Source organism: Oncorhynchus gorbuscha, linkage group LG12 (genome assembly GCF_021184085.1).
Source record: "Oncorhynchus gorbuscha isolate QuinsamMale2020 ecotype Even-year linkage group LG12, OgorEven_v1.0, whole genome shotgun sequence".
Lineage (NCBI taxonomy): Eukaryota > Metazoa > Chordata > Actinopteri > Salmoniformes > Salmonidae > Oncorhynchus > Oncorhynchus gorbuscha.
Genome location: NC_060184.1, coordinates 38,240,653 through 38,267,262, shown reverse-complemented (window position 1 = coordinate 38,267,262; position 26,610 = coordinate 38,240,653). Strand labels below are relative to the sequence as shown.

The following is a 26,610-nucleotide window of genomic DNA, read 5'->3' as shown; positions in this document are numbered from 1 at the left end:
TATGGTTATCTTTACCCAGACTAACATGAATACCCCTGGAGCAGCATGTAAACAGTGCATTCCAGTTGAATCTCTTACCACTTATTTTTTTCATATACTGGCATATTTGAGACCTATCTCAATTTTACGATTCAACATTAGCAAGAGCTGCCTAGCCAGCTAGTTCAGTTTATGTAACTTATTCAACAAAGTATTTGCAATAAGCGGGAGCTGAGTTACTGATATTGCAATGATGTGCGCTGAGAGTTAGGAAGTAAGTTCAGGGAGTGAGTGTTCAAATAAATAAAACACAACATAATACAAAACAAGAAATACAAACAACGCACAGACATGACACTGGAACAGAAACAATAACGCCTGGAGAAGGAACAAAAGGGAGTGACAGAAGTAGGGAAGGTAATCAGGGAGGTGATGGAGTCCAGGTGAGTCTGATGACACGCTGGATGACACGCTGGTTTGCGTAACGATGGTGGCAGGTGTGCGCCATAACGAGCAGCCTGGTGACCTAGAGGCCAGAGAGGGAGCACACGTGACAGTACCCCCTCCCCAGCCTGTCGGTTCCAGCCGGCAGGCCACCGACCAAAATGACGATCAGGAGGGGACCTGTCACCTCTGCTGAGGCGCGGGACAATGGCGTCCTAGAGCATACGTAACGATACCCCCTCCCCGGCATGTTCGGCTCCAGCTGATGATGCGCAGGAACCTGTCGAGCCTGACCAACCGGCGGAGGCAGGGGAGCCTGGCAATCTGGCTGAGGCATGAGAGCCTGACGAGCCGGTGGAGGCAGGTGAGCCTGGCGATCTGGCTGAGGCATGAGAGCCTGACCAACCGGTGGAGGCAGGGGAGCCTGGCAATCTGGCTGAGGCATGAGAGCCTGATGAGCCGGTGAAAGCTACTCCCGGACCAGACTTCATTCCCACTGACACAAAAAACACTCCCAAATGCTTCCCTTAGGTGAGGCGTTAATATGTAACGATGTGCGCTGAGAGTCAGGAAGTAAGTTCAGGGAGTGAGCGTTTTAATAAATAAACGCAACAGAATACAAACCACGAACAACATGACACTGGAACAGAAACAATAACGCCTGAGGAAGGTGCGTGTAACGATGGCGACAGTTGTGCCCTATAATGAGCAGCCTGGTGACCTAGAGGCACATGTGACAGGTATATTTGAAACATAACTAGCTAGCTAGTGTAAGGGATCTCGTCCTCCTCTTCTGAAGAGGAGTAGCGAGAAGTATCAGAGGACCAAAACGCAGCGTGGTAAGTGTCCATAATTTAATGAAGCAAAATGAACCCTGATCAAAAACAATAAACGAACAATCCCGTAAGGTGAATGACAAAACACTAAACAGGAAATAAACACCCACCAAACCCAGGTGGAAAAAGGCTACCTAAGTATGATTCTCAATCAGAGACAACTAACGACACCTGCCTCTGATTGAAAACCATAGTAGGCCGAACAGACAAACCAACATAGCAAAACAAACAGACTGCCTACCCCAAATCACGCCCTGACCATACTAAAACAAAGACAAAACAAAGGAACTAAGGTCAGAACATGACAGCTAGTTCCATTCTATGACTCAACATTAATAAGAGTTAGCTATCTGCTAACCAACTAGCTCTGTTTAGCTTAGCTTCTTACGTTGCCGTTGCCCCTGGGGCAGCATATCTGTCATCCCCATTTTTTAAAGTTCATATGGCTTATTCAACTTAACATTTCAATAAAGCAAATTACTTACTTATATGTTCAACACCTAGCTAGCTAGCTCTATGTATTAATTTAACATTAGTAGCTAAGAGGTTTCTAAATGCTTAGCTAGCAAGCTTGCGCAGATTAGCTTAGCATGTTGCTGCTAGCTTGCTACATTTTACTATTTGCTTCAAGACAGGAGACCAGTTGTATCCTAGCGATATTGTCACGTTTGTCTGACTACTGTAACACAATAATGATTTCAAAATGTTTTATTTACAAGACTCTCAGTTCAAAAGATGTTTTCAAAAGTTGTGCATCTGGCAAACTTTGCCCATTCAACTTTTAGAAACCAATCACATTTGTTCTGCCCTAAACCAATTAAAATTGACTACACTTATGTAACCCTGCATGTGGGTAGGTCCCATTCACCAAGCTAATGTACAGTAAGCATGCCTGTTTGTTGGTGAACTAAAGCCACACATTATATCTCTCTGTCTATGTTCAGTCAAGTCAATCATTTTCAACACCCTTTCCCTAATAACTCCACACCCGACATCAGGTGTCCTCAATGAAGCTCACTCAGTGGACCCTCACCACATAAAAGACAACCTTGTATCCAGCCAACACAGTCGCTCCCTACAAGCGTATTTTAGCATCTCTGTCAGTGTATTTGGAGTCTGTAGCATAGTATTATCTTGGCCCAGTGGGACAGAAAACAGGGTGGGTATATGTTGATCTGAAGGCTTCCACTGGCTTCGGTTCGACTGGCGCCTAGCCCGAATGAGTGTGCTCGCATACTATTTGTCCATCTTGAGACGTCATAGCCATTATTTGTCATTCAACGATATATTCAGAATAGTTTTTGCAGAGGAAATCTTAGTTGCGCAATTTCACATCTAACTAAGATGTTTAGTGGAGTATTTCTCAAGTGGAAAAAAGGAGTCTTCTATCGTTGAATGGCAACAAACACTTAATTGAAGAATCCGTCTTGCCTCGAAAAAAAAAAATCTGTGCACGAACAGCCCAAAAAAACTTGCCAAAGATGAAAAGGACCATAATATATGCACAAACGGTTTCGGTCTGTTTAGGATATCCCTTAAAAACAGAAATGGGTTACCTCTGGTTTGTTCAGCCATTCCTATGGGGGAAATAAATGGGGAAATGTATTTTGGAGGGATAAACCACTGAAAATTACATCTGAGGTTAACACAGGCTTAGGAAATCTTATATATTTTGATCTATGAGATAATATCCGTCAGTTAACATTACCTGTATGTATTATAAAGCTTGTATGTGCTTGTTTTTATTACATAAATGCTTACAAATGATCCAAAAGTGACATTGGCTGATGAAGACTATCTCATAGAACAAAACATTTAAGATACCCTAAGCCTGTGTTTACCACAGACTTTATATTCAGCGTATATCCAAAAACCCTCCACAAAACCTATTCATTTCCCCAAAGGCTTTGACCAACGAGCCATGGCAGAGTTAGTGCCTACAAAAAGACATCATTACTATTGCTCTCTATTGTGGACTAAAAAGAGTGCCCGAGAACGTAGGAATGAAGGAAGTGGCGAACAGGTGGGGAGAGGTGTGTTTGTTATAGCCTATCTGGGAGAGAAAGGGAGCATCTCAATTGCATACTCCTCTCTCCTCACCTCCTTCTCAAAAACAATTGGATGAGAAAGCCAGAGGTCCCTCCCCTCTGACCTTCTCCTCCAATGGGGTTCGAGAAGGAGAGAAGACGCGAGGAGTATAATTGAGATGCCATGTCTGAATACTGTAAAGCTTTCACAAGTATGGGTGTGTGACATTTTGAAAATCGAGTATACTAAAAATGACCAGATGTCATACTAATTTCGGTTTTGACAAAAGCTGATTAATTAGATATGGGGATGCAACGAATAGCGGGTAACAATGCAATTTCACATGACACATTCTCTGTATGCAAAAATAGAACGTCTTACAGTATAAGGTGGTGGGCCGAATCAATCCCCTTCAAGGGAGGTGCTGATTTTTTGTATATGACAGTAAAACATTCTTATGATGACTATAAAAATGTTGGCACATTCAATTCTTCACATTATGGCACATTATCATAAAAAGTATATTTCAACACTCTGTCTGCTCTTATTAAAACTCAAGCTGATTTCTGTATTTGTGTGATGAGCTCCCAAAGACTGAAATAAGATAAATATCTGTTTTTGAGTGCACTTGAAATTTGCAGCATGCAATACAAATTGTATTGATCACATGAAGAGGTAACTCTGTTGACCACTTAGCCAATTTATTGAATGATAGCAAATGTTACGGGTTGACTATCCTAGCCAGCTACTGTAAACGTACATTTGCCTGCTGAATTACATTTTTAATCATGTTTTGGAATGATTATATGACTCATTTCAAGTAACTAGTTGCAGGCTTAAAGAAATATGAAATCAAATACTTTGCATAGAATAGGCATATTAGCCAACACAGCATATCCTACACATATAGCATACCTAGAAATGTAATCTAAGCTGGGCAAAATGTATACAATGTGCTCTGCAATAAGATGGCTAGAGTTTGTTTTGTACACCAGATGAGTTCTCTAATGTCAGTAGCTGCCCACTACCATGGTGGGCCTGCATAACGTTGGATGCAATGGAATATCCGATCCTCGTTTGCTAAGTCAAACGACACCGCTGGTTCTGCTCACACTGCCCTACCCTGTGCTCTGACCTCTTTCTCCCCTCTCTCTCCAGATGAAATCTCGCGTCTTGTGACGGCCGGCCGCCCAACAACCTGCCCGCTCGACCCTATCCCCTCCTCTCTTCTCCAGACCATTTCCGGAGACCTTCTCCCTTACCTCACCTCGCTCATCAACTTATCCTTGACCGCTGGCTACGTCCCTTCCGTCTTCAAGAGAGCGAGAGTTGCACCCCTTCTGAAAAAACCTACACTCGATCCCTCCGATGTCAACAATTACAGACCAGTATCCCTTCTTTCTTTTCTCTCCAAAACTCTTGAACGTGCCGTCCTTGGTCAGCTCTCCCGCTATCTCTCTCACAATTAATCTTCTCCTTTCCCCCTTCTGATGACCAGGTGGCGAATCACATCTCTGCATGTCTGGCAGACATATCAGTGTGGATGACGGATCACCACCTCAAGCTGAACTTCGGCAAGACGGAGCTGCTCTTCCTCCCGGGGAAGGACTGCCCGTTCCATGATCTCGCCATCACGGTTGACAACTCCATTGTGTCCTCCTCCCAGAGCGCTAAGAACCTTGGCGTGATCCTGGACAACACCCTGTCGTTCTCAACTAACATCAAGGCGGTGGCCCGTTCCTGTAGGTTCATGCTCTACAACATCCACAGAGTACGACCCTGCCTCACACAGGAAGCGGCGCAGGTCCTAATCCAGGCACTTGTCATCTCACGTCTGGATTACTGCAACTCGCTGTTGGCTGGGCTCCCTGCCTGTGCCATTAAACCCCTACAACTCATCCAGAACGCCGCAGCCCGTCTAGTGTTTAACCTTCCCAAGTTCTCTCACGTCACCCCGCTCCTCCGCTCTCTCCACTGGCTTCCAGTTGAAGCTCGCATCCGCTACAAGACCATGGTGCTTGCCTACGGAGCTGTGAGGGGAACGGCACCTCAGTACCTCCAGGCTCTGATCAGGCCCTACACCCAAATAAGGGCACTGCGTTCATCCACCTCTGGCCTGCTCGCCTCCCTACCACTGAGGAAGTTCAGTTCCCGCTCAGCCCAGTCAAAACTGTTCGCTGCTCTGGCTCCCCAATGGTGGAACAAACTCCCTCACGACGCCAGGACAGCGGAGTCAATCACCACCTTCCGGAGACACCTGAAACCCCACCTCTTTAAGGAATACCTAGGATAGGATAAAGTAATCCTTCTCACCCCCCCCCCCCCTTAAAATATTTAGATGCACTATTGTAAAGTGGCTGTTCCACTGGATGTCATAAGGTGAATTCACCAATTTGTAAGTCGCTCTGGATAAGAGCGTCTGCTAAATGACTTAAATGTAAATGTAAATGAATATAAAGGTATGGAGAATGATGAAGAGTCTGCAGGATTATAGAACAAGCAGTTGGGAAATGAATGTTTTACATTTCAAATACTACATTTTCAGGGAATATATTTCAGAGGTTTAAAAGACGAGCCAAACTTTCCTACGAACCTTCGAAAATTTGACGGTGCCAAATTCTTGCCAATCCATTATTCTACTACGAGCTATGGCTGAGTGTGAAGCATGTTTTCCATAATATACAGTCAGTATTCAGTGTCTAAATATAGTGTAACCTACTAATCTATGTATATAGAGAAAGAGGTGCCGTGGGGGGCATAATCACACAACGCTCTAGTCCGGAAATGAGCGCTTTACCATCTATGCCAAAAGCCTGAGCCTCTAATGGAGGCAGTAGAACTGTCACCAACACATGCTTCTGTATTCCCCTCCTCTAGGAGCATTTGTGTGCCCAGGCCCCATAGGTGTATCGGAAGGATCCCACCCTGGTCACCAATGTAGCCAATGGGTGTAGAGAGAAAGAAGTGCTTCAGCAGACTGCATAGTCCAGAGATGAGAACCATCTATGACAAAAGCCTGGGCTCCTGATGGGGACAATAGAATTCGCATCGCCGCATGTTACACTAGTAAAACATCATCTGTTTCTCACCTCCTCAGACTGATTCTATATTGAATTTGTTCTTTGAGATGCTCTACCAAGCATGTGTATCTGTAGTTAGTGCTCTTCAACTCTAAAATGCACTAAACTGTGTAGACCGTATAAGACAAAAACCCACAAAGAAAAGACCACAGGCAAATGCATATGTGGTCTCAATGTCTCATAGTGATGTTAGGGCTAGTTCAAATTGCAGTACGATGGTTCTCCTCATAGGTGAGGGAATTAGTTGAGCACATGCTTGGTGAATAACACTTGGTTGATCTCACGGAGCAGGACACTGGAGAGGAGAGCTGAATAGATTATGGGAGACAAAAGTGAGAGTGGATTGTAGTTTATGAGCTAGAATTGAACATCTCAACAGACTAAAAATGTACAGCCACTAGGATAAAGGACAGAGGCAGGCTGCTCTGCATCCTACTCCAATTTAGCTACATATTGTACACCAAATAATGTGATATAACCAAAGATTTCTGGTATCCATTACTGGATGTTACAGGTTTGATTATACAAAATGGCGCCATAGATTCTTCAACTAACCTGGTATTGGCGATACTCTATTCGTTCTCGATTCTGGAAAACAGTATATCTTATACATGTTCATGTCCAGTTGCAGGTGGTTCTACAAACACCAGAGAAAACTCAGAAAGATAATAAAATATAGTAAATCCTGTATATGATCACTTTTTTCCAGAATCGAAAACGAAGAGAGCATTGCCAATACCAGGTTTGTTAATTAATCTATGGTGGCGTTTTGTATAGGCAAACCTGTAACGTCCAGTAATGGATACCAGCAATCTTTGGTTATCACATTATATGGTGTACAATCTGTAGCTAACTCCAACTAGGCCTATTGACAGGGGTAATGTGTCATTTCTTATTTGTCAGTATGAATGAAATTAGTGAGTCCTGCCTTGATGACTGCATTCGCTTTACAATACTTGTCCTATAGCAACAGGTCTACTTGTTGAAGCTAGCTAGCTGAATTGATAACGTTGTTGCATTCTAAGTGAAGATAGGAGTTATTTTACAGCTTGCATCAACGGGATCATATTTCTATAACTAAATAGAATACAAATATAAAAATATAAAAATAAAAACTTGATCCATAGCAGTTTGTCAGAGGGAGATCTCTCTCAAGCGGTCACTAGTTGTGTTTAGTACATTAGATACAGAGAATTGGCAGATGTGATCAGCAGAGATGGTAACTGGATAGTACACACGTTTTGATTGGTTTGCTGTTTAGTTTGCCTGTCCAGCTTGTGTAACGAACATGAAAAAAATGCAAGGAATAAATAAATATATGTAACGGATGTGAAACGGCTAGCTTAGTTAGCGGTGGTGCGCGCTAAATAGCGTTTCAATCGGTGACGTCACTTGCTCTGAGACCTTGAAGTAGTAGTTCCCCTTGCTCTGCAAGGGCCGCGGCTTTTGTGGAGTGATGGGTAGCGATGCTTCGTGGGTGACTGTTGTTGATGTGTGCAGAGGGTCCCTTGTTCGCGCCCGGGCATGGGCGAGGGGACGGTCTAAAGTTATACTGTTACATATACACAATATGCAAAAACCAGCTCCTCCCTCACCAGAGACAGATCATCTCAAAAACTAAAGCAGATACGTTGCTTCCGCCCACCAACGACACTGTATATGTGAATTTTTATAAAAATCTAGTATGCTTTAAATGCCAGGATGTTATTCTCATTTTGGCTTTTTATCTAATAGAATTTGCTGCACACTTTTCAGGAATTTCATAGCCACAATGCATTGGAAGAGTTGTGCTGCGAGTTTTCATAGCTAGATCTCTTCAAGTAAACAACAAGATAACTTGGAAGATGGCGAATAGCGAAGCTTCTGCTGTTGTGTTCAAATGTAAGTCGTTTGGGGGCGCAAGATGGCGGTCAGTGCAGATAATTTGTTTTGGTTGCTGAAGGAATTATTGGATTTCCTTACCAAATTATGACCATTGGATTATTCATACGGTCCTAAAACCCCGTATGAATATGGTTTGGTTTATTTACCAAAGTAATTGATTACTTTCTGCAAGTTATTCACCTCTAAAACTAAGTTGGCGACAACACTAGATAGCCTGATAAGCTAGCTAGCTCAAAAAATAGCTTCTCGAACATACATGGAAACTGCCACGACCAGAACCAAAGGAAAGAAATGGAGAGAATGTCAGATGGACAATTAACCACAAAAGATAGAAGTTAAAATCATACTCTTCAAAATGTAACTGTGGGGGGAAATACTGCAATAGGTGATGAAAATGTGGTGAGCACGGACAAAAAATGCTCACAACTTGCACCCTTCCAGCCCCCAGCTCAGGCCTTTACCTTACGACCCCGGCACTCCAGTCAAGCCCCAGGGGGAAAAGATGAGAGGCCAAGAAGGTATGTCACTTCTTGAGATGCAAAACAATATTGTAATGCTTTTGACAGCAAAGATAGATGAAAGGGCAAATGGCTTGGAGGACATAGTTAGGGAGAATACGATGAAAATTGAGGCCGTTAAAAAAATCTGTTGACTTATCTTTGGAGAAGTGAAAACCCTCAAAAATGACATGAAGAAGTTATCTGCCAGGAAAATGAAAATAAGGTGGCTGAACTCGAGCAAAAGGTGAATGAGGGAGAGAGATACCAGCGCAGGTGGAACCTGAGGCTCCATGGAATTCCAGAGCAGGCGGGTGAGGACATCAAATGCAGAGTTGTTGACATCTGTGGAACTGTCATTCCCGAATCAAAAGCCAAACTTCAGGAAAATGTAGACATCGTCCATCGTTTGGGAGGACTTAAGGATCAAGACAAGAGACAGAGGACAAACATGATCCGGTTCACCAACAGATCTACACGGGATCGTCTTTGGAGGCGAGCGAAGAATTGTGAATTCCTCATCAAGCTAAAATTGAGGCTCACGGAGTATCTGACCTCAGCAGACAAAGTGACAAGAGAGAAACTGTGGCCGATGGTGGCTGCAGCCCGAAAGGCAGGGGAAATTGATTTTTTTATCGGTGCAAGAGTGATCATCGATGGGAAAGAAATGCGGCCCAATCAGAACATTTGAGTGAGAGCAAGAGTCTAACTCGGACAGAACTGTCAGGTCAACAAACTGATTACCAGGTGAAAAGCAGCCTTTTATTATAAAAATGTACACAAACACTTGAATGAGAAAAGGCTGACCTGAGAACTGGTAAACTAAACACTAACTTTAGGTGAATAACTGCTTATTGTAAAGTTTACACAATGTTTTAGAAACTTCAGAGTGTTTTCTATCCAATACTAATACTAGTCTCAGTTGCTAATATATGCATAGTATTATTAGTATTGGATAGAAAACACTCTGAAGTTTCTAAAACTGTTTGAATGATGTATGTGAGTATAACAGAACTCATATGGCAGGCAACAACCTGAGAAGAAATCCAAACAGGAAGTGAGAAATCTGAGGTTGGTATATTTTCAACCCAGGCCCTATTGAATTCACATTGGAATATGAATTAAGTTGCTTCCATTAGATGTCAACCGTCTTTAGAAACTTGAATGAGGCTTCTGCTGTGTTGTGGGACTGAATAAGAGCTGAATTGAGTCAGCTTACTGGCAGAGAGCCATTTCCTGGTCACGTGCATTCCACATGATATCGACTTGCGTTGCTTCTGTAGACACAAAGGAATTCTACGGTTGGAACTTTATTGAACATTTATGATAAAAACATCATAATGATTGATTCTATACTTTGAAATGTTTCTTCGACCTGTAATACATTGCTCCAAAAAAATAAAGGGAACACTAAAATAACACATCCTAAATCTGAATAAATGAAATATTCTTATTAAATACTTTTTTCTTTACATAGTTGAATGTGCTGACAACAAAATCACACAAAAATGATCAATGGAAATCACATTTATTAACCCATGGAGGTCTGGATTTGGAGTGACAAAAAATTAAAGTGGAAAACCACACTACAGACTGATCCAACTTTGATGTAATGTCCTTAAAACAAGTCAAAATGAGGCTCAGTAGTGTGTGTGGCCTCCACGTGCCTGTTTGACCTCCCTACAACACCTGGGAATGCTCCTGATGACGTGGCGGATGGTCTCCTGAGGGATCTCCTCCCAGACCTGGACTAAAGCATCCGCCAACTCCTGGACAGTCTGTGGTGCAACGTGGCGTTGGTGGATGGAGCGAGACATGATGTCACGGATGTGCTCAATTGGATTCAGGTCTGGGGAACAGGCGGGCCAGTCCATAGCATCAACACCTTCCTCTTGCAGGAACTGCTGACACACTCCAGCCACATGAGGTCTAGCATTGTCTTGCATTAGGAGGAACCCAGGGCCAACCGCAACAGCATATGGTCTCACAAGGGGTCTGAGGATCTCATCTCGGTACCTAATGGAAGTCAGGCTACCTCTGGTGAGCACATGGAGGGCTGTGCTGCCCCCCAAAGAAATGCCACCCCACACCATGACTGACCCACCGCCAAACCGGTCATGCTGGAGGATGTTGCAGGCAGCAGAATGTTCTCTGTCACGTCTGTCACATGTGCTCAGTGTGAACCTGCTTTCATCTGTGAAGAGCACAGGGCGCCAGTGGCGAATTTGCCAATCTTGGTGTTCTCTGGCAAATGCCAAACGTCCCCCACCTGTGGATGTCGGGCCCTCATACCACCCTCATGGAGTCTGTTTTTGACCGTTTGAGCGGACACATGCACATTTATGGCCTGCTGGAGGTCATTTTGCAGGGCTCTGGCAGTGCTCCTCCTGCTCCTCCTTGCACAAAGGCGGAGGTAGCGGTCGTGCTGCTGGGTTGTTGCCCTCCTACAGCCTCCTCCACGTCTCCTGATGTACTAGTCTGTCTCCTGGTAGCGCCTCCATGCTCTGAACACTACGCTGACAGACACAGCAAACCTTCTTGCCACAGCTCGCATTGATGTGCCATCCTGGATGAGCTGCACTACCTGAGCCACTTGTGTGGGTTGTAGACTCATGCTACCACTAGAGTGAAAGCACCGCCAGCATTCAAAAGTGACCAAAACATCAGCCAAGAAGCATAGGAACATAGAAGTGGTCTGTGGTTGCCACCTCCCGAACCACTCCTTTATTTGGGGTGTCTTGCTAATTGCCTATAATTTCCACCTGTTGTCTATTCCATTTGCACAACAGCATGTGAAATTTATTGTCATCAGTGTTGCTTATAAGTGGACAGTTTGATTTCACAGAAGTGTGATTGACTTGGAATTACATTGTGTTGTTTAAGTGTTCCCTTTATTTTTTTGAACAGTGTATACATTTTTGAAGTTGGATATGAGTACCTAACGCTAACAAAAGTAGATACTTGGACATAAATAACGGACATTATCAAACAAATCAAGCATTTATTGTGGAACTGCGATTCCTGTGAGTGCATTCTGATGAAGATCATCAAAGGTAAGGAAATATTTGTCATGTAATTTCAGGTTTCTGTTGACTCCAACATGGCGGCTAATTTGATTAATTTTCTGAGCGTCGTCTCAGATTATTGCATGGTTTGCTTTTTCCGTAAAGTTTATTTGAAATCTGACAGAGCGGTTGCATTAAGGAGAGGTATATCTATAATTCCATGTGTATAACTTGTATTATCATCTACATTTATCGATTTGGCTATGCAAAATCACTGGTTGTTTTTGTAACGAGTGAACGTTATGCGCCAATGTAAACTCAGATTTTTTATATAAATATGAACTTTATCAAACAAAACATACATGTATTGTGTAACATGAAGTCCTATGAGTGTCATCTGATGAAGACTATCAAAGGTTAGTGATTAATTTTATCTCTATTTGTGCTTTTTGTGACTCCTCCCTTTGGCTGGAAAAATGGCTGTTTTTCTGTGGCTTGGTGGTGACCTAACATAATCGTTTGTGGTGCTTTCGCCGTAAAGCCTATTTGAAATCGGACACTGTGGTGGTACTAACAAGATTACCTTTAAAACGGTATAAGATACACGTATGTTTGAGGAATTTTAATTATGAGATTTCTGTTGTTTTGAATTTTGCATCCTGCACTTTCTGTTGTCATATCATCCCGTTAACGGGATTTGAGCCCTAAGAAGTTCATAATGGGATGGAAATCCTTTTGAGTTACATATCCTTAGAAAAAGCTTATATTAGCATAACAAGGTTGTTGGTTGAAGTTTAATGTCAGGCCTATTCATAATTTACTCAAGTGTAAGGCTATTTTTTCTGTATTGCAAACGGTTTAATCCAGACTTTTACTTTTTAAAAGAGACTCATGCTTGTTCTTCCGATCTATCTTTTTGAAAAATCAATGGGGTAATGATATCTGGAAGTCATATGGCAACAACCACTCTGCAGGTGTAGCAGTTTTAAGAGGTGCATTTAAAGGGAAGGTCATCAGTCATAAGACTCACCACTCTGGACGTTGGTTAATTCTAACAGTAAATTTCAACAGTGAAATGTTTTTATTAGGGAATATTTATGCATCCAACAACAAACAAAACAACAGCATATTATTTCAAGAATTTGAAAAAGAAATGAATAGAGTTATAGGTGTATTTCAGGATATCAAAATGATCTTATTTGGAGATTTTAATTCTGTATCTAATGTGATGCTTGACAGATATCGCCCCTCCTAACAGATCCAGCATAGTTAATCCTGAGTTTAATAACCTATGTCTTGGTCTTGGATTAGTCGATATTTGGAGATCTAAATATCCTGATAAAAAATAAATCACTTGGAGTAACAAGAACATGTCCAGACAGTCAAGAATTGACATCTGGTTGATTTCTAATTCATTAGATAATTCTGTTGTCAAGGTATCAATTGAACCATCAATTCTTACGGATCATAAAGTTATATTCTTATCTTTAAATATTAATGGATCTGAAGTTAAACCGAATCGGAGTTATTAGAAACTCAATAGTAGACTGTTGGAAGATGATCATTTCAAGATGGATGCCAAAGACAATTGGAGGAAAGCCCAACTATTTAAGTCTTACGGGATATATTGGGAATTAATGAAGTATGAAATAAGACAAACAGCCACGAAGAGAGGTAAATAGATTGCTGAACTTAAAAGATTGAGGGAAGATAAACTTGTTAAGGAAATACTTTCTCTAATCTCTATGGAGGGAGGACCTTGATGAAGAAGGAAAGGCTCAGTTATTCTCTTTACAACTAGAAATGGACCGAATGTATGAAGAAAGAGCAAAAGGGACATTTGTATGATCAAGAAGGAGATGGTTGGAGGAAGGGACAAAAAGAAAATACTTTTACAATTTAGAAAGAAGAAATTCTGAATTGACATCTATTCATAAGCTCAATATACAGTTGGGCATATTTAGTCAGACACCAATTGTGCAAGTTCTCCCACTTAAAAAGATGAGAGAGGCCTGTAATTTTCATCATAGGTACACTTCAACTATGACAAACAAATGAGAAATAAAATCCAGAAAATCACATTGTAGGATTTTTAATGAATTTATTTGCAAATTATGGTGGAAAATATGTTTTGGTCACCTACAAACAAGCAAGATTTCCAGCTCTCACAGACCTGTAACTTCTTCTTTAAGAGGCTCCTCTGTCCTCCACTCGTTACCTGTATTAATGGCACCTGTTTGAACTTGTTATCAGTATAAAAGACACCTGTCCACAACCTCAAATAGTCACACTCCAAACTCCACTATGGCCAAGACCAAAGAGCTGTCAAAGGACACCAGAAACAAAATTATAGACCTGCACCAGGCTGGGAAGACTGAATCTGCAATAGGTAAGCAACTTGGTTTGAAGAAATCAACTGTGGGAGCAATTATTAGGAAATGGAAGACATACAAGACCACTGATAATCTCCCTCGATCTGGAGCTGCACGCAAGATCTCACCCCGTGGGGTCAAAATGATCACGAGAAGGGTGAGCAAAAATCCCAGAACCACACGGGGGGACCTAGTGAATGACCTGCAGAGAGCTGGGACCAAAGTAACAAAGCCTACCATCAGTAACACAGTACACCGCCAGGGACTCAAACCCTGCAGTGCCAGACGTGTCCCCCTGCTTAAGCCAGTACATGTCCAGGGCCGTCTGAAGTTTGCTAGAGAGCATTTGGATGATCCAGAAGAAGATTGGGAGAATGTCATATGGTCAGATGAAACCAAAATAGGGATCTTAGGTTTTTGGTAAAAACTCAACTCGTCGTGTTTGGAGGACAAAGAACACCATACCTACTGTGAAGCATGGGTGTGGAAACATCATGCTTTGGGGCTGTTTTTCTGCAAAGGGACCAGAACGACTGATTCGTGTAAAGGAAAGAATGAATGGGGCCATGTATCGTGAGATCTTGAGTGAAAACCTCCTTCCATCAGCAAGGGCATTGAAGATGAAACGTGGCTGGGTCTTTCAGCATGACAATGATCCCAAACACACCGCCCGGGCAACAAAGGAGTGGCTTCGTAAGAAGCATTTCAAGGTCCTGGAGTGGCCTAGCCAGTCTCCAGATCTCAACCCCATAGAAAATCTTTGGAGGGAGTTGAAAGTCCGTGTTGCACAGCAACATCCCCAAAACATCACTGCTCTAGAGGAGATCTGCATGGAGGAATGGGCCAAAATACCAGCAACAGTGTGTGAAAACCTTGTGAAGACTTACAGAAAACGTTTGACCCCTGTCATTGCCAACAAAGGGTATATAACAAAGTATTGAGATACACTTTTGTTATTAAACAAATACTTATTTTCCACCATAATTTGCAAATAAATTCATTAAAAATCCTACAATGTGATTTTCTGGATTTTTTTTCTCATTTTGTCTGTCATAGTTGAAATCTGCCAGAGAGCATTGGAACATTGCACCTTTATAATATTGTAATATTGTAATATATGCCATTTAGCAGACGCTTTTATCCAAAGCGACTTACAGTCATGTGTGCATACATTCTACGTATGGGTGGTCCCGGGAAACCGTTTGATATTGCCAATAATTTCAAGACTTATTTCACTAGTAAAATGGAAAAACTCAGAAGTGAATGACAACATTGAACAGTGAACAATCATATTTTTGAATGAAATCTAATAATGAAAGAGAAGGATTTATGTTTTAAATTTGGTCAATTTCATGAGGGAGAGGTGGAAAAACTATTGTTCTAATAAGCCACTAGGTATAGATAACCTTGATGGGAAACTATTGTTCTAATAAGCCACTAGGTACAGATAACCTCGATGGGAAACTATTGTTCTAATAAGCCACTAGGTACAGATAACCTCGATGGGAAACTATTGTTCTAATAAGCCACTAGGTATAGATAACCTTGATGGGAAACTATTGTTCTAATAAGCCACTAGGTATAGATAACCTTGATGGGAAACTGTTGTTCTAATAAGCCACTAGGTACAGATAAACTTGATGGGAAACTATTGTTCTAATAAGCCACTAGGTATAGATAACCTTGATGGGAAACTATTGAGAAGGGTAGCAGACTGTATTGCCAGCCCTTTTTGAAACATCATTAACCAAAGCCTAAAGGAGGATGTGTACACAGGGGTGGAAGGAAACAAAACAGCCTAAAAAAATTGTCAAGCACCCTTTGCTGGCTCTAACAACCGCCCAATCAGTTTGCTGCCTGTTCTTAGTAAACTGATGCAGAGGATTGTGTTTGGATGTTGATTAATGCAGCCCCCCCCTGCACCTCTCTGATTCAGAGGTGTTGGGTTAAATGCAAAAGAAAACATTTCAGTTGAAGGTATTTAGTTGTACAACTGACTTTCTCTTTCTTTATTTCAAACTGTGCTCCTTCCAAAAAGGTCTTAACCTGTATACGTTTTACAGGCTTGTTTTGTTTCTGAGTTCTCAGTTGTCTTGTACGTCGTGGCATACTGCATACTTCATACTTTTCAATAAACAGTATGGGCTAAATAGTACGTAGTACGATTAGTACACAGTATGCAGTTTAAGTAAGTAGTAGGCAAGCCAGATTTCGGACACAGTTTCAAAGATATGGAAAAATACTGTAGCCGGACTTGCTTTAGATGTACTTTTGAGCACTGTGATCATGTTCCTGACCTGTCAAGATTATTTCCTTCTTGTGGATTTTCTAAATGGATAGCGGAGAAAGTTTCATGAGCGCGGCGGTGCCTTCAAGACACCATGAGATCAGTTTTTCCTTGGAGATCCTCCATGGCCGACTTACCTTTTCTTTTACGGGGGAAATATTATTTGAATGCGCAAAGACTGTAAACTGAACTGAATCAACTAAAATGAATTGAAAAGGGGAAAAGAAAGAAGAGACTTTTCATTCCAGTTTTGGGGTGCGTCTCGACTAAACGTGGGTAGCCTTAACCAAAACTAAAAGTTCATTTAAGGTTACTGGGTCATTGATGAGGATTATGGAATATTTATGTTTATAAAATGTAGACATTGAAAATATGTTATTCGTGGGGGGGTTATTCTTATTATTTCTGAAGCATATTATTTGCGTTGAGAAAATGGTTTGTGCTGGGTTTATTGGAATGCATATTATTGAATTGACAGATCACCTACTATGTTCCCATAGTTTTTTCTTGCTGTAAACCCCCTTAAAAAGTATATTAAAAATGATTGTTATAATGTAACAAGCCCTCAATATCCTATAATCCTTAATGAAAAAACAATGTGACATCCATGCAGCTCGTACTGAAAGAACATTTCCACTAAAGACCTATTTTCTCTCTAGTAAGATTAACCAGACACAAACCAGAGGGCAGAGAGGACAGACGAGATGGTCATGTCTCAATGTAGGAGAATCAGCAGTGAAACTAACCTCACACGGTGCAAGTCTCATTCCAGAGCCCATCTACAGTCCCACTTTGGGGCGGGGGAATGTAGCTTGGACGGAGAACAAACTTTCCCACCCTCCAGTCAAAATCAAATAGAATTTCTTCTTCTGTTGAATTTGACATCAGATAATTGCAGCCCCTTAGGAATGGTGGGCCGGTAATGAAATGCTGGACAGTTTTATCCCATTAGAGTGATTAAAGCCAATACATTATTTACAACTTCAGCTGCTGTTGCTCCTAGAGCTGTCTACTGCCTCTGCTGCATCCAATAAAGACTAGATTACTGCTCACTCTCCCTCAGGACTCACACACACAGGCCAACTAGCACAATTTCTCACAGTGTGTGTGTGTGTGACTGAGTAGTGTGACGTATGTCTAGTGTCAGATAGATTGAGTCACCATGGTTGACCGGTGTGTGTGTGTGTGTGGTTCTCCTTCAGGTCATCCTTGATTGGCCGTGCCAGCAGTAAATGACTTCCCAATTCTAAATTACATTATTAGACTCAATCTGTCCTTCACTATCACCAGTGGGAGGCCTTTTATTCATTTATTTTTTCTTTCTTCCAATCTCTTTTTGTTCTCTCAGTTTTTGTGAAGCAGCCACTCACAGAAACTATTCTCTCCATCCCTAAAGAAAGAGACATACTTTTGTTGTCTTGTAGTTAGTCTTTTTTCTGCTCTTCCAAGAACATCTATGTGTGCTATATTCAAACAATTTTCCTGTGTTTACATTGTAACCTGCTGTATGTTACATAGAGAGAGAAAGAGACTGAGAGAAAGATAGAGTGATGAGTACCATGAAAATGAGAGTGCTGAAGGTTGCTTGTTGCATGTTCCATTGTGTTGATATTGACCCATGTGTAGTGGGTTGTGAGTACAGCATCTGTGCTGAGTGGACTACCAGGGTCAAGACTAAAATAAGATTTCTAAAAGATCACATAGAAAGACAACCGTTCTAATACGCTGACGCTAACCAATTGCAAATAAGTGTAAATAACGCTAGCTAGTTAAGCTGGCTAATGTAGCTAAATGTGGGGGAAAACAATTACCTTATGACCTTCTTTGTTGCATTGAAGATTCCCAAACACAGTGCACCTAAGATCCCAATGACATCAAAACAATACCTAGCTGTGTCTTCCTTCCTGGTTGGCTCACCCTGTTTGGATCCGCTGCGGTCGTCGCTAGGCCCAGTGTTGGGCGTGTACTTGGTGTCACGGGTGGCTGCACTGTGTCTCGTCCAATCAAAGTCGTCATTCTTGTCCTGCGTGAACATGCAGATGGGCTCCTCTTCGAAGCTGCAGTGGAACTCTCCTGAAGCACGGGACAAACAAAAAAAACCCACTGCTGTAGTCATCATAGAAATAGAAATACTAGAACCTCAACATATGTCTATGGTTTTAAAGTCTTAGATGAACGCTGCAGTAACTCTCGTGAAACACAGACAGAGAAACACTGTTATAGTCATAACACACATAACACACAAATGTTTAACTAGATAGGTCCTCCTCATGGTATCTCTATGGCTATAGTAGATCAAATCAAATTGTATTAGTCACATACGCCGAATACAACAGGACTTTACTGTGAAATGCTTACTTACGAGCCCGTTCTCAACATTGCAGAGATAAAAAGTAAGACAAATATTTTCTAAATTAAAATGGAAATAGAAACACAATAAAATAACCATGATGACATTGGCTACTGAACCATGAATGAATGGCACTGGTACATTCTATAATGGGACCTGCTGTTGTATTCTTGTGTTGTTCATGTGAATAAACACATGGGTCAATGGGGACTATTATGCATGTCTACCAATGAGAGAAGTAAAGCTGAGTTCACCCAATGGATGGATTCAGATAGCTGACCATGAATCAATCTAGTGGATCATGATTGACTGCTATGAATGTCTTCAGAAAGCTGACCATGAATCAATCTAGTGGACCATGCTTGACTGCTATACAATGCATTCTATAAGAGGACATACTGTTGAAGTTAATCATGATAAAAATCAACACGGGTCGATGCATGCGTTTCAAACAATGAGAGAGCTCTTAGCCTCGCAAAGCCACCTGATCCCGCGATCTTACATTAAACATTGCACTGATATCTGTGCAGCGTTTAATGTAAGCTTGCGGGATCAGGTAGCTTTGCGAGGCTAAGAGCTACGGCTTGAGGAATGTAATCTCTGACCATGAACAACACTATTGAGCCATGAATGGTGGCAGTGCATTATATACTGTAAGTTGAAATGCTGTTGTACTACTGTTGAAAAACACATAGGTTGTGAATCAAGTGTGGCAATGGGAAGGCCTTCAGAGGTTACTGTGAGGTAACCCCAATGGTATTCTCAAAGAGATTTGGCCGTCATCTCAAGTTTGAGAACACACACACATGGGAGCAGGAAGTCTGACAGGCATACAAACATACACACACACACACACACACACACACACACACACACACACACACACACACACACACACACACACACACACACACACACACACACACACACACACACACACACACACACACACACACACACACACACACACACACACACACACACACACACACACACACACACACACACACTTAAGAGAGCCCATTAAATACATGTTCTAAGCCTAACACTATCATCTCTCAGACATTCATATATAACTCGTTATTATAATGGCGCCGGAGGAGATACTGCCGTTTTACAGGGTCCTAACCAATTGTGCTATTTTGTGTGTTTTTTCACATTGTTTGCAACTTTCTTTGAACATAATGTTTCTACTACCATCTCTTATGACCGGAAATAGCTTCTGGATGTCAGAACAGCGATTACTCACCTCGAACTGGACAAAGATATTTTCTTTAATGATTCTGATGAGAAGGATATATTGTTGTTCCCAGACCAGGCCCAAATCCTCGTCATTCGCATGAGGAGAAGCCAGAGATACAACAGACCAACAAGCTCCTGAGTGGCGCAGCAGTCTAAGGCACTGCATCTCAGTGCAAGAGGGGTCACTACAGTCCTGGTTCGAATCTAGGCTGTATCACATTCGGCTGTGATTGGGAATCCCATAGGGAGGAGCACAATTGGCCCAGCGTCATCCGGGTTTGGCCGGGGTAGGCCGTCATTGTAAATAAGAATTTGTTCTTAACTGACTTGCCTAGCTAAATTAAGGTTAAATATATAAAAATACAGGGGTGGCAGATCCGGGTCCTTTGTGAGAATTAGTTGGCAAGTGGGTAACCTGCCTCTACCATCTGGATGAGCTCTGTTCGAGACTATCCTACTAACGGGACATTAAAACCTGTAATATTTCATGTTGTGTCTGGACGACGACATGGATAATATACGGTTTTCCATGCACCGGTAAGACGAGGTGTGGTGGTGTGTGTCTATTTGTCAGTAACAGCTGGTGGAAAATGTCTAATATTAAGGAAGTCTCAAGGTTTTGCTCGCCTGAGGTAGAGGTCCTCATGATAAGCTGTAGACCACACTATCTACCAAGAGAGCTGTCATCTATATTTTTCATAGCTGTCGATTTACCATCAGAAACCAATGCTGGCACTAAGACAGCACTCAACAAGCTGTATAAAGCCATAAGCAAAGAAGAAAATCCTCATCCAGAAGCAGCGCTCCTAGTGGCCGGGGACTTTAATGCAGGCAAACTTAAATCCATTTTACCTCATTTCTACCAGCATGTCACGTGCAACCAGAGGAAAAAACTCTAGACCACCTTTACACCACACACATAGATGCATACAAAGCTCTTCCTCGCCCTCCCTTTGGCAAATCTGACCATGATTGTATCCTGCTGATTCCTGCTTACGAGCAAAAACGAATGCAGGAAGTACCAGTGACTCGCTCAATACGAAAGTGGTCAGATGACGTGGATACTAAACTACAGGACTGTTTTGCTAGCATTGAGGGGTATTCCACCTCAGTCACTGGCTTCATCAATAAGTGCATCAATGACATCGTCCCCACAGTGACCGGATGTACATGTCCCAACCAGAATTAAAGGCAACATCTGCACCAAACTAAATGCTAGAGCTGTCACATTCAAGGAGCGGGACACTAATCCAGACACTTAAGAAATCACTCTATGCCCTCAAACGAACCATCAAACAGGCAAATCGTCAATATTGACTAAGATTAAATCTTACTATACCGACTGACTCTTGTCAGATGTGGCAGGGCTTGCAAACTATTACAGACTACAAAGGGAAACCCCACAATGAGCTTCCCAGTGAAGTGAGACTACCAAACAGGCTAAATGCCTTTTATGCTTGCTTCTAGGCAAGCAACACTGATGAATGCATGAGAGCACCAGCTGTTCCAGAGAACTTTGTGATCACGCTCTCCATAGCCGATGTGAGCAAGACCTTTAAACACGTCAACTTTCACAAGGCCACGGGGCCAGACGGATTACCAGGATGTGCACTCAGAGCATGCGCAGACCAACATGCAAGTTTCATCACTGACATTTTCAACCTCTACCTAACCGAGTCTGTAATACCAACATGTTTAAAGCAGACCACCATAGTCCCTGTGCCCAACAACGCCAAGGTAACCTGCCTAAATGAGTACCGTCCCATAGCACTCACATTGGTAGCCATTAAGTGCTTTGAAAGGCGGGTCATGGCTCACATCAACACCATCACCCCAGGAATCCTAGAATCACTCCAATTCACATACCACCCCAACAGATCCACAGATGATGCAATCTCAATTGTACTCCACACTGCCCTTTCCCACATGGACAAAATGAACACCTATGTGAGAATGCTTTTCATTGACGACATTTCAGCATTCAACACCATAGTGCCCACAAAGCTCATCACTAAGCTTAGGACCCTGGGACTAAACATCTCCCTCTGCAAATGGATCCTGGACTTCCTGATGGGCCACCTTCAGGTGGCAAGGGTAGGCAACAACACATCTGTCACGCTCATCCTCAACACGGTGGCCCCACGGGGGTGCGTGCTTAGTCCCATCCTGTACTCCCTGTTCACTCACTCACTAACACCATCATTAAGTTTGCTGACAACACAACGGTGGTAGGCGTGATCACCGACAACGATGAGACAGCCTGTAGCGAGGAGGTCAGAGACCTCTCCAACATGACCAAGACAAAGGAGCTGATTGCTGACTACAGGAAACGGAGGGCCAAACAGGCCCCCATTCACATTGACACGGCTGTAGTGAAGCGGGTCGAGAGCTTCAAGTTCCTTGGTGTCTACATCACCAGCAAACTATCATGGTCCAAACATACCCAAGACAGTTGTGAAGTGGGCTCGACAATGCCCATTCCCCTTCAGGAGACTGAAAAGATTTGACATGGGTCCTCAGACCCAAGTCATAGACTGTTCTCTCTGCTATTGCACGGCAAGCGGTACCGGAGCGCCAAGTCTGGGACCAAAAGGCTCCTTAACAGCTTCTACCCCCATGTAATAAGACTGCTGAGCAATTAATCAAATGGCCACCTTGACTATTTGCATTGCTGTTAATTATCTATACATAGTCACTTTACCCCTATCTACATGTTCATATTACCTCGACTAACCTGTACCCCGGCACATTGACTCTCTACCGGTACCCCCTGTATATAGCCTCGTTATAGTTATTTTATTGTATTACTTTTTTTCTTTAGTTTATTTAGTAAATATTTTCTTAACAATAAAAAAACTGCATTGTTGATTAAGGGCTTGTATACAACACCTGTTGTATTCAGCTGTTGTATTCAGAGACAAATACAATTTTATTTTATATGGAACAATATAATATCAATACCATATAATCAGAACAGATTTAGAAATAGAACTGTCCTCAAAGGTTGGGTAAAACAGCATTTAGATTCTGGATACAGGAGCGTGTGATAAATATTCATTGATTTATTAAAAGGTAGCTGGGAGCAGTTTGGAGTGGCGACCTCGGTGGAGGCAGGAGCTCGAGGCTTTACACGCGTAGTGGAGAGAAGATGAGGAGGAGAGGGGGAGCGATTGAGAGAGAGAGGTGCGAGAGAAAAAGAGAGAGCGAGACGCACACACAAACACACACACAGAGAGAGAGAGTGAGTGTGGCCCAGCTAAGACAGCCAGAAAGAGAGAGATGGGCCTCAGCTCTTGACTCCTCTCCCCTCCAGCCTTCATGCAGATCTAAATGGGGTTCTGGCCCCTAGAGTCTCGCTGGTAATGTCAATCCACTGTAAGCTAAGCTAAATGGACCTGGGCCTTACTGGAGATAGAAGGGGGATTAGGAGGGGAGGAGTGTGTGTGTGTGTGTGTGTGTGTGTGTGTGGGGGGTGATGAGGTGAGGTGATGAGATGGAAAATGGGGAGGAGGACGAGGAGGGGGTATGGAGGGGAGGATCAGCAAGGAGGAGGTGTACAGATCAGATGTACAGTTTAGATAAGATTGGCTGCGATCTATAGGGGGTTTGATAATGATGCTGGTAATGATTATATTTGGGATTTGTATGTGGTAATGGCTGCTAACCCAACACATGAACACAGCACAGTACACTTCGGCAAATGAGTGCTTGTGAAGTAGGAAGTAGTACATGTGGAGTTTTCCTGTAATAAGATACTGTAGCGGGAATGTACACGGCACATGATTATCACATAATGTGTGAACATTGGAGAGAACACATGAAATGCATTATTAACAAGCACTATACACATGCATGTACACACACACACACCCTTCACCCCATGCCCACATATACACACACTGAAAATGACTCTCTCTCCTTCACACATTGTTCCTACAGAATATTAGGCAGCTCTTCCCAGTGTAGTTACAGTGGATCTCCAAAAGTATTGGGGCAGTGATAGATTTGTGTAATTGTAGCTCCGTACTCCAGCACTTTGGATTTGAAATGACTATGAGGTTAAAGTGAAGACGGTACAAATCATACCCCCAAAACATGTTAACCTCTTGCCACTACAACAGGGCACAAAATAATCTGAAACACAACCAAAACAAATGCATCCAACAATGGTGCAGATCCACAAACTTGATGTAGTCGTTGCGTACTATGAATACGGGACCAATTACTTCACTTTTTACTACTTTAATACACATACAGTATACGTGAATTTGTCCCAATAATTTTTGTCCCCTAAAATGTGGGACTACATACAAAAAGCTCTGTAATTTCAGTTCACCCGATATGAATGAAAATACCCACAAATTAAAGCTGGCAGTCTGCACTTCAACTTCCTAGTCATTGTATCATTTTGTAACGAATTGTGCTGGAGTACAAAGCCAAAACAAACAAAAAATGGTCACTGTCCCAATACTTTTTGGAGCTCACTGTATATGGAAAACTACAGTAGAACTACTCCACAGGACTCTCCACAACCAACAAGTCTCCATGTTGCTCTCAGAGCTGCTCAGCTCTGCCTGGTTCAGGTCAGAGGAATGTTCCTCATAATGTTCAGAAACATGCTGTGTTTCTGTGATGTTTCAGACTTAATGAATAAATAAAGCTGTTACTTACTCAGGTGAGGGTTGACAGGAGCTGAAAAACAAAATGTCAGGAGGAGAGGGAGAGAAAGCTATTAGTAAACAATACAATAGTGTTACATCATTTAAACAGCCCTTTGCTGACAATGGTTTGGGTTTTGTCTTTGACGTGTGCTGACTCACAATAGATCACAATGTCATAGTACACAAACAGTGTGTAACTTAATTATTAGCAGAAAGATGCAATGACTGAAAATAAGAAGCATCTGGTAAACTTCGAAGTCTGTTTCCTGATGGCCATCTTCTCAACATCTACATTCTCTCAGAGTACAATTCGCTGTAGAGTTTCAATCCCCCCCCGTTGGAAGTGGAAATGTGAATCATCTTTAAAATGTCATAACTGATAGAGAAATCATCCCCAGTGCAGCAGAGACAATCATTATCAGAGTTAAAGATGGGAAGGGATCCAATAGCAAATGAAAGACAATTGAAATAAAAGAGGATACTGTACAAATCTGAAATCTGTCCGCACGACACACACACACACACACACACACACACACACACACACACACACACACACACACACACACACACACACACACACACACACACACACACACACACACACACACACACACACACACACACACACACACACACACACACACACACACACACACACACCCCTCCTCTTTGCTATCTCTATCTACTGTGTGAGATTGGGATTACTAAGAATAGCCCGACCACATTAATGAGCTTCTAAATAAAACAGATTATCACTATTACCCTTTACTTGCCTTGCTGATGTCCTTAACCAAGGTGACTTCCACTAACAAGCGCCCTAACTTAATTAAATACACTGCGAGGCATGTGAGGCACAGAATGTGGAATGATGAGGAAAAACGTAAGGCCTTGTATAACTTTTAACTAGGGCCTAGAGTTTTTCCTGGTCAAATAGACCAGGAAAACACAACCCTATAAATTATCTCCTGCAACCCACTGGTGACCTGTCTATCATACCATCCTCATCACTACAGTTACATAAACACGAGAAGAACTACTGCGGTGAAATTCCACATAAAAATGGTTGCTCCAGTCCAGTACAGTGTTCCTCTATTAAAATCCCTGTCAGGGTCATTATGCATTCCACCTGCCTCTTCTCTGCCCAGCTTCTTCAACATTCCTCATTGATCATTTCAGAGGGTTTAGCTCCGTGGCAAACACAGAAACGTCAAGGGTAAAAAACACGGTTTGTTTCAATATAAACCAGTTAGCCGTGCAGTAAATGTTTTGCGGAGTAAATACAATTTAAGCTACCAGGAAGATGCATGACGTTTTAATGATAAATTCCTGTCCCTGTGAATAGATGTGATACATCAGTTTAACCGCACAACTGTGTCACCTTTACCAATGTTAGGTTCTAAATGAACCAAGTAAAAACTCACGGACGATTAGTAGAGCTCAAACCAAGTTTATTCACCCACTGGGTCATAACAGCTGCATGAGACAAAGACATGGTTCCACCAACCCCAGTATACATACCCCAATTTGTGTGTGGTGTCCTCCTTCCCTCTAAACATTACATCCTTATGGCTAGGCAGGAAGTTAAGCGATGTGGGCAATAAACTGTTCCTTCTCCCGTAATGTGACCTGACCTGACCTGGGCCCCCATTCTTCACTAAACCACCTCTCTCTCTCCACCCTTATCAGTGACTGCAACCATGTGATTGGCTTTCCTTTATTCAGTACGTTCCAAGCTTAATGGCCTTCTGGTGTAGAAACCTGACTATGGGACTCATTATTTCAGGTTTAAGAGTCAGAACCCATCACCGACAATGATTTATGGAACACAGCTACGAATTGATTTGAATCCACTCGATTAAAACAAGCAACAACAAATCATCCCCACAAAGAAAGCATGTGTAAAGGAATATTGATTAAGAACCCAGTCGGGTCTCTTATACAC

At 42.3% G+C, this 26,610-nt stretch overlaps 1 protein-coding gene across 2 annotated transcripts in view; it reads right to left on the bottom strand.

Annotated features, from left to right (window-relative positions):
• LOC123991686 (MAM domain-containing glycosylphosphatidylinositol anchor protein 2-like) overlaps positions 1-26,610 on the bottom strand; it is a 371,078-nt gene that overhangs the window by 17,654 nt on the left and 326,814 nt on the right. Inside the window, exons 13-14 of one of the 2 annotated variants that reach the window (XR_006830836.1) lie at positions 24,676-24,696; positions 18,224-18,485 (exon numbers count right to left, since the gene is read on the bottom strand). Coding sequence is in view for 1 of the 2 variants with exons in the window: in XM_046293334.1 (XP_046149290.1) it covers positions 18,330-18,485; positions 24,676-24,696 (177 nt within the window). In the remaining variant the exon portion in view is untranslated. The remainder of the gene's footprint in view (positions 1-18,223; positions 18,486-24,675; positions 24,697-26,610) is intronic. The other variant, XM_046293334.1, reaches the window with a different exon arrangement.